The following is a 9,447-nucleotide window of genomic DNA, read 5'->3' on the forward strand; positions in this document are numbered from 1 at the left end:
TGAGCCAAGATTTCTAATCCTCATAACATTTTATGGTATCTTAATTTGATTGCTTAATCTCTAACAAGTATTTTACACTTCAAATACTAGAATGTTATGTTGATGACTTAGTCTTAAAGTGTAATATCCGTTAACTCCGAAAGGGTATTTTTGTAATTTTATTTAGCTGAGAGTATTTTTTTTATTTTACATATTTATGGATTTAAATATTTATGGGATTATTTTTATGATGATATAATATTTGATTTTATTGGCATGTGGATAATGCCTAATAGATACATATGTCTGGATATTGTTATATGGGTATATTATTATTATTATTATTATTATTATTATTATTATTATTATTATTATACGTATATACGAACTTACTTACGCACGAACGGAACACACGAACCGAACGCCTATTTTGGTGGAATGGGAATCGCTCCACTTCGGTTCAATGCGATATTTTGCTTGGGTTTAAACACGATAGAAATTAGGTTTTAAACTCTATTTTTCGTTCACCCAAAACAGAGAACCAACGAGAGAGAGAGAGAGAGAGCACGTATACAGCGTATACGGTACCGAAAATTTTCGTTTCTTCAAGCGGAGTGAAACCTGGGTGAATGTGGGGGTTTGGGATCACTTATATACGACCTAAGGAAGCTTTTTAACGTGGTATAAGGGGCGGAAGTCGTCGTTTTAAGATTCGCCATTTTTGAAGCTTCAAAGGTGCGGCTTAGTTACAGACTCGAATTCGAACGTGTTTAAGCTTGTTCTTGGGTCAAGGGAGGTTATATTTGAGTGCATGGGACCCTAAGGATTGTTTTTGACGTAAGAAAACGAAGCTTTAACGTCCAAAACGAAAATCCAAAATTTTGGACTCCATTAAAGACGGTACACCGCCAACGAAGAAGACAACCCCGATCTGCCTTCTCGGACCACTTTTCTTGATCGTTTTGAGGTCCTGAGCATTGTGGAGAGCTTCCCCAATCGAAAGGATGCTTCAAGAGCAATCGGAGACAAAGTTACACTTTACCGGCGACGAAACCGACGAGAACGCCGGCGACCGCGTTCTGACCGTTTCTGAGGATCTTGTTCTCAACAAGGAAATTCGTTGAGGTGCTCGAGGTAGCAAGTGTGGTCTTAGCAACTGAGGTAAGAAGAGTGGACATCTGTACACAGGGTGTATGTTATGCATACAACTTGGGTTGGTTTGTTATTTAATTTGATAGTGTTGTGATTTCCTTATATTTTGTGAGCATCATTAGCACGAGAATAATATTAGGGTCTTGCTGCTTGTGTGAGCATAACACTTGCAGGTTATAACATTATCATGGGTGAGTACAACTTATGGTAATTAATTGCCCTGTTGGATGCCAAGTGTGAGAATAACACAAGGCAGGGTAGGTTACCTCATGTCTGATCAACATGATAGAATAGTTGATTATCGTATGTGAGTATAATGTGCGGTATGAGACTTGATGTGTGCATGTGAAAACAACATGCGTTGTGGATATATTTATGGAATGTGAATTACTGTTGATTAATATTAAAGAGCAAATTATGTCAAGTAACTAGTTAGGAGGGTTATGTCCTACATAGCTCTTCTTACTGGGCGTTAGCTCACGGGTACTCTGTGTGCAGGTAAGGGTAAGGCTAAGCAGTGAGAATGAAGAGCTCGAGGCGTGGACCGCATGTTAGGGGGCTGGCACAGTATTTTGCTTTTAATGTTTTTTTTTCTGCTAAACATTTTGGAACTATTATTTTGACTTAACTAGTTCTTATTTAAGTTTGCAGTACTAAAAGAATTTTGTTTTAAACAATGAGATCTCATGCTTGAATATTTTTCAATAAAGAAGTATTTGTTTGTCTTTATCTTATTAAATTGTTTTATACGGACTATCCTATGTGACATCTCAGGAAATCGGGGTGTTAGAATATGGTACCAGAGCAATACGGTCCTAAAGAATGTGGTTAGCCCTAACATGTAAAGTTTACCGCCATGAGACGAGCTCGACTCACTGTACTGTAAGTGGTTATTACTTATAATTAAGTTGCCTTAAATTTCTGCATGCGAGAGGGTAACATTATTTTCATGTAAAATTGATGATCAAAATGATCTTGATGTGTATTGGTTTGTGTGGTTCAGGAGTTTAGAAATGCCTCCTAGAAGGTCAGTTAGAGTGGGTCGAGGTCGAGGTCGAGGTCGAGGCCAAGGCCAAGGCCGAGATGATGGAGGGATCAATGAACCACCTCAAGCACCACAGGGATGGGAAGAGCGCATTGCCGCACTGGAAGGAATCATTCATAGGCAGGATGAAGAACTTCGTCAGCTGAGACGTCAACCGGAGCCGCCAGTCCAAATAAGGCAGGATGCAGAAAATAGAGACCCACCAGCTGCAGTGGTATATCCTGCTAAAGAGGCTAGACATGAGTTGTTAGCAGAGAGATTTCGGAAACAACACCCACCTGAGTTTGAGGGAGGCATAGACCCGGTAGTGGCTGAGGAGTGGATAAGTCGCATAGAAAGCATTTTGCAGATGCTAAGGGTGGATGGGAATGACCGAGTGAAGTGTGCATCTTACATGCTGAGGAAAGATGCTCGTATCTGGTGGGAGGTGGTGGAACAAACAAAGGATGTGGATACCATGAACTGGGACGATTTCAAAAGGGTCTTTAATGAGAAGTATTATAACTCAGCAGTTCTAGCAGCAAAGGTCGATGAATTTACTGGGTTAGTCCAAGGGAGTCTTACTGTGACTGAGTATGCACAAAAATTTGATAGGTTGGCAAAATTCGCTCCAGATCTGGTACCTACTGATAGAGTGCGAGCACATCGATTTGTGGAGGGCCTAAAACCAATGGTTGCTCGAGATGTGGAAATTGTGTCAAGGGGTCAATTCAGTTATGCTCAAGTTGTCGAAATGGCTCTTACGGCGGAGCGGAGTGAAAATAAAATTTGGAAGGAAAATGCTGCCAGGAGAGAATCTAAGAAAGGTGGAGCCAATTCTAATGACCACAAGAAACGGGGACAGGACCAGTCCGGGCAGCCAAGTCAAGACAAGAGGTACAAAAGTGATAACGACCAACGATTTAATGGCAACAGTGGGCGAAACATTCCAGAATGCCCTAAATGTACCAAACGTCATCTCGGCGAGTGTCGCGCAAAAGCATGCTACAAATGTGGAAAAGAAGGACACATCAAACGCAATTGCCCACTGTGGGGACGGAGGCGGGAACAGAGCAGTAACCCAAGAAAGATGACAAGTATGTTCCAGCCGCAGTTTTTGCCATCACTCAAGCAAGGCGAGGCCGGTCCTTCGGTTGTATCGGGTCGTATTCCTATGGCCAACACCACTTGTAAAGTTTTGTTTGATTCTGGTGCAACTCATTCTTTTATTGCTAGCACAATTGTAAATCATATAAATGCACCGAGTGAATTATTTACTGTGGGGTTTGGGACCATGTTACCATCTGGGGAGGTTGTAATCTCTAGAAGTTGGCTTAGGGGTATACCTGTCAGGATAGATGGTAGAGAATTATTTGTATTCGATTGTATTAGATTTATTTGATTTTGATGTAATCTTGGGCATGGATTTTCTTACCAAATATGGAGCATCAATTGATCGCAAGCAAAAGAAAGTTGTTTTCACACCGAGAAGATGGAGAGACTTTCGAGTTCAGGGGGGTAGGAAAGAAACCCCGCACTCCTATTATTTCGGCAATGAAGGCTGGGCAACTATTACAGCGTGGGTGCTTAGGGTATCTAGTTAATGTGGTTGATGACACCAAGAAAATTGAAAGAAAGCCGGAGGAAACACGGGTAGTTGCTGAGTTTCTTGATGTATTTCCAGAGGAGTTACCCGGGTTACCACCACACAGAGAAATCGAATTTGTGATAGAATTAGTGCCCGGGACAGCACCAGTTTCCCGTGCACCATATAGAATGGCACCATCTGAATTGAAAGAACTCAAAATACAGTTGGAAGAATTGCTTAAGTTAGGGTTTATCAGACCTAGCTACTCTCCGTGGGGCGCACCAGTTCTATTTGTTAAAAAGAAAGACGGTACTATGAGAATGTGCATAGATTACCGAGAATTGAACAAGGTGACTATAAAGAATCGGTACCCACTACCGAGGATTGACGATCTGTTTGACCAGCTTCAAGGGAAAAAGGTGTTTTCTAAGATTGATCTTCGTTCAGGGTATCATCAGTTAAGAATCAAAAATGAAGATATACCGAAGACAGCCTTCAGAACGAGATACGAGCATTATGAGTTCATGGTGATGTCATTTGGACTTACAAATGCCCCAGCAGCTTTTATGGACCTCATGAACCGAGTCTTCAAGGAATATCTGGATCAGTTTGTCATTGTATTCATAGATGATATACTGATTTATTCTAAGACAGCGGAGGAACATGAGGAGCACTTACGCTTGACCTTGCAGCGACTGAGAGAACATCAATTGTATGCCAAGTACAAAAAATGTGAGTTCTGGTTGTCCGAGGTTGCATTTTTGGGCCACATTGTCACTAACGGGGGAATAAAAGTAGATCCTGCCAAGGTTGCTGCAGTTAAAGAATGGCCTAGACCAAAGACCGCCTTAGAGGTTCGAAGCTTTTTGGGTTTAGCAGGCTATTATAGAAGGTTTGTTGAGGGGTTCTCAAAGATAGCCACACCCTTAACAGAACTAACTAGGAAGAATCTAAAATTTTCCTGGTCAGACAAGTGTGAGCAAAGCTTCCAAGAGTTGAAGAATAGACTTATCTCAGCACCAATCCTCAGTTTACCAACAGAAGAGGGACAATTTGCGGTATATTGTGATGCATCTAAACAAGGGTTGGGTTGTGTTCTAATGCAAGAAGGGAAGGTAATTGCTTACGCTTCAAGGCAATTAAAAGAATACGAACAGAGATACCCGACACATGACCTAGAGTTAGCCGCAGTGGTTTTTGCACTAAAAATTTGGCGTCATTATCTCTATGGAGTGAAATGTGAAATCTACACCGATCATAAGAGTTTAAAGTACTTTTTCACCCAGAGGGAGTTAAACATGAGGCAGAGGAGATGGTTGGAGCTAGTCAAAGACTACGACTGCGAGATAATGTACCATCCTGGTAAAGCCAATGTGGTAGCGGATGCACTCAGCCGTAGAGGTCCCGGACTAGTTTCCACTTTACAAGGAGTATTAAGGGAATTAGTGGAAGACATGGAACGAGCTGGTATAGAGTTTATTACAGGACAACTTGGAAAGGTCACACTTCAATCCACTTTGTTAGAAAGAATTAAGGAGGGGCAGACGACAGATCAAAAGCTCAGTGAACTAAAGCAAGAAATTTTGAATAGTAACGCCAAAGATTATGAAATATCAGACACGGGATTAATTCGGTTCAAGGGACGAATTTATGTGCCCGATAATGATGAGCTCAAGAAGGGGATATTGGTAGAAGCTCATACTACACCTTATTCAGTTCATCCCGGGACCACTAAAATGTACCATGACCTAAAAGCATTGTATTGGTGGCCTGGTATGAAAAAGGATGTAGTTGAATTTGTGGCCAAATGCTTAACATGTCAACAAGTTAAAGCAGAGCATCAAAGACCAGCGGGATTGTTACAACCACTGAAGCTCCCTGAATGGAAGTGGGAAGAGATTTCCATGGATTTTGTGACTGGATTACCTAAGACTACAAAGCAACATGACGCCATTTGGGTAGTCATTGATAGGTATACAAAATCTGCCCATTTTCTACCAGTACGCATGACTTACTCCATGGACCATTTTGCTGAACTTTATGTGAATGAGATTGTGAGATTACATGGGGCACCGTATTCTATTGTTTGTGATCGAGATGCTCGGTTCACTTCATCTTTTTGGGAAAGCTTACAGAGAGCAATGGGAACTCGATTGAAGTTCAGCACTGCATATCATCCAGAGACAGATGGTCAGACTGAGAGAACAAATCAGATCTTGGAAGATATGTTGAGGGCATGTGTGATAGATTTCCAAGGATCATGGAGCAAATACCTGCCTTTGATTGAATTTTCTTACAACAACAGCTATCAGTCTACTATCGGGGTAGCACCCTATGAGATGTTGTATGGAAGAAAATGCAGGTCTCCACTGCATTGGGATGAGTTGGGAGAGAACAAACTCCTAGGGCCAGATGCGATTCAAAGACACCAACGAAGCTATTCAGAAGATCAGGGCTAGAATGATCACAGCTCAGAGCAGACAAAAATCTTACGCAGACCTGAAGCGGAGGGACATTGAGTTCGAAGTGGGTGATCATGTGTTTCTTCGAGTGACACCACGAAAAGGACTCTCAGTGAAGAGATTTGGTAAGAGAGGGAAACTAAGTCCTAGATATGTTGGTCCATTTCAGATATTGGATAGAGTGGGCAGTGTAGCTTATAGAATAGCTTTACCGCCATCATTAGCTGGGGTGCACAATGTATTTCATGTATCTCAACTCCGGAAATATGTGTCAGACCCATCGCATGTTTTGAGCTATGAAACACTGGGTTTGCAGGAAGATTTGTCCTACAATGAACGTCCGGTAAAGATTCTTGATCAAAAGGATAAGATTTTGAGAAATAAGACAATTACCTTGGTGAAAGTCCTATGGAGAAACAGCGTGGTTGAGGAAGCTACTTGGGAGCTAGAGTCTGATATGCGAGAACAATATCCAGAATTATTTGAGTAAAATTTCGGGACGAAATTTTCTTTTAGAGGGGGATAATTGTAATATCCGTTAACTCCGAAAGGGTATTTTTGTAATTTTATTTAGCTGAGAGTATTTTTTTTATTTTACATATTTATGGATTTAAATATGTATGGGATTATTTTTATGATGATATAATATTTGATTTTATTGGCATGTGGATAATGCCTAATAGATACATATGTCTGGATATTGTTATATGGGTATATTATTATTATTATTATTATTATTATTATCATACGTATTATTAACATATTATTATTATTATTATTATTATTATTATTATTATTATTATTATCATACGTATATACGAACTTACTTACGCACGAACGGAACACACGAACCGAACGCCTATTTTGGTGGAATGGGAATCGCTCCACTTCGGTTCAATGCGATATTTTGCTTGGGTTTAAACACGATAGAAATTAGGTTTTAAACTCTATTTTTTGTTCACCCAAAACAGAGAACCAACGAGAGAGAGAGAGAGAGAGCACGTATACGGCGTATACGGTACCGAAAATTTTCGTTTCTTCAAGCGGAGTGAAACCTGGGTGAATGTGGGGGTTTGGGATCACTTATATACGACCTAAGGAAGCTTTTTAACGTGGTATAAGGGGCGGAAGTCGTCGTTTTAAGATTCGCCATTTTTGAAGCTTCAAAGGTGCGGCTTAGTTACGGACTCGAATTCGAACGTGTTTAAGCTTGTTCTTGGGTCAAGGGAGGTTATATTTGAGTGCATGGGACCCTAAGGATTGTTTTTGACGTAAGAAAACGAAGCTTTAACGTCCAAAACAAAAATCCAAAATTTTGCACTCCATTAAAGACGGTACACCGCCAACGAAGAAGACAACCCCGATCTGCCTTCTCGGACCACTTTTCTTGATCGTTTTGAGGTCCTGAGCATTGTGGAGAGCTTCCCCAATCGAAAGGACGCTTCAAGAGCAATCGGAGACAAAGTTACACTTTACCGGCGACGAAACCGACGAGAACGCCGGCGACCGCGTTCTGACCGTTTCTGAGGATCTTGTTCTCAACAAGGAAATTCGTTGAGGTGCTCGAGGTAGCAAGTGTGGTCTTAGCAACTGAGGTAAGAAGAGTGGACATCTGTACACAGGGTGTATGTTATGCATACAACTTGGGTTGGTTTGTTATTTAATTTGATAGTGTTGTGATTTCCTTATATTTTGTGAGCATCATTAGCACGAGAATAATATTAGGGTCTTGCTGCTTGTGTGAGCATAACACTTGCAGGTTATAACATTATCATGGGTGAGTACAACTTATGGTAATTAATTGCCCTGTTGGATGCCAAGTGTGAGAATAACACAAGGCAGGGTAGGTTACCTCATGTCTGATCAACATGATAGAATAGTTGATTATCGTATGTGAGTATAATGTGCGGTATGAGACTTGATGTGTGCATGTGAAAACAACATGCGTTGTGGATATATTTATGGAATGTGAATTACTGTTGATTAATATTAAAGAGCAAATTATGTCAAGTAACTAGTTAGGAGGGTTATGTCCTACATAGCTCTTCTTACTGGGCGTTAGCTCACGGGTACTCTGTGTGCAGGTAAGGGTAAGGCTAAGCAGTGAGAATGAAGAGCTCGAGGCGTGGACCGCATGTTAGGGGGCTGGCACAGTATTTTGCTTTTAATGTTTTTTTTTCTGCTAAACATTTTGGAACTATTATTTTGACTTAACTAGTTCTTATTTAAGTTTGCAGTACTAAAAGAATTTTGTTTTAAACAATGAGATCTCATGCTTGAATATTTTTCAATAAAGAAGTATTTGTTTGTCTTTATCTTATTAAATTGTTTTATACGAACTATCCTATGTGACATCTCGGGAAATCGGGGTGTTACATAAAGAAACTTACAATTTCAGACTAAGACAATAAGTCACAACGAGATATCCCTCAAAACAATAGTAAGAGGTTAAAAGTATTATTTAACCAGACACCTACTATTCAGTGGGAGCCATCTGAGATGTAATCAAATAAGGAACATTAGAAGATACTCAAGAAAGATTTATAAAAGTGACCTATATGTTAGATATTAAGGAACTGTATATTAGTAATCCTTATATCTACACCAACTCATTAAGAATTTGAGATGGTGGTTACTCTGGGGTGGAGGAGTTATTCTAAAAGAGTGTAAAAACCCTTCTATAATAATTCAAGCTCCACCAGAGGAGATATATAACTTTGTAAATTCGAAATTACCAGAAAGTTATTCTACTGAAAAAAATTCTACACTGTATTATCTCAGTTCCAAATTTTAAAGTATGAGAGATATGTCTTCTGCTTATTCAGATGTACTTAATAAGCAGTAAGGATTTCAGTATCCCTTGATGAGTAAAGCATATAGTAAATGATGTTTCATAATGTTTTATGAACTTGGTTCCAGAAATTTGGGTGGAGTCAAATATACTACACTTGATCTGAAGATCAAGACAACAGATTGATTGGAATGCACAACTTGTTTTATGTTAGTGCAAGTGGGAGTTTGTTGGGTTTTGTGCCCTAAATAAAGCCCATTACAATCTAATCTGATTAGTTATCAATTTAAGAGATTTGAAGTGATTTATGTTAACATGTATTTTTCATGCTTATGGTTTAATATATATATATTTAATATATGCACAAAATCAGTTAAGTCCAGAACATATATTCTTTCACAATTATAGTATTGTCAACACAGTGGAATGTGATTGTGATTATATGATTCAA

At 39.7% G+C, this 9,447-nt stretch overlaps 2 protein-coding genes across 2 annotated transcripts; both read left to right on the top strand.

The window, feature by feature from the left end:
* Positions 1-616: 616 nt before the first annotated feature.
* Positions 617-6,126, top strand: LOC133036944 (uncharacterized). The gene is made up of 5 exons (XM_061113723.1): positions 617-1,140; positions 2,135-3,366; positions 3,648-4,613; positions 5,571-5,977; positions 6,106-6,126. The coding sequence occupies exons 2-5, from the start codon at positions 2,145-2,147 to the stop codon at positions 6,124-6,126; spliced, it is 2,616 nt and encodes an 871-aa protein (XP_060969706.1). The 5' UTR covers positions 617-1,140; positions 2,135-2,144.
* A 29-nt stretch (positions 6,127-6,155) lies between these two features.
* Positions 6,156-6,730, top strand: LOC133036945 (uncharacterized). The gene has a single exon (XM_061113724.1). It carries the CDS (start codon positions 6,156-6,158, stop codon positions 6,693-6,695), a length of 540 nt encoding a protein of 179 aa, XP_060969707.1. The 3' UTR covers positions 6,696-6,730.
* Positions 6,731-9,447: the final 2,717 nt, after the last annotated feature.

The sequence above is a fragment of the Cannabis sativa genome, chromosome 4 (assembly GCF_029168945.1).
Source record: "Cannabis sativa cultivar Pink pepper isolate KNU-18-1 chromosome 4, ASM2916894v1, whole genome shotgun sequence".
NCBI classification, from domain to species: Eukaryota; Viridiplantae; Streptophyta; class Magnoliopsida; order Rosales; family Cannabaceae; genus Cannabis; species Cannabis sativa.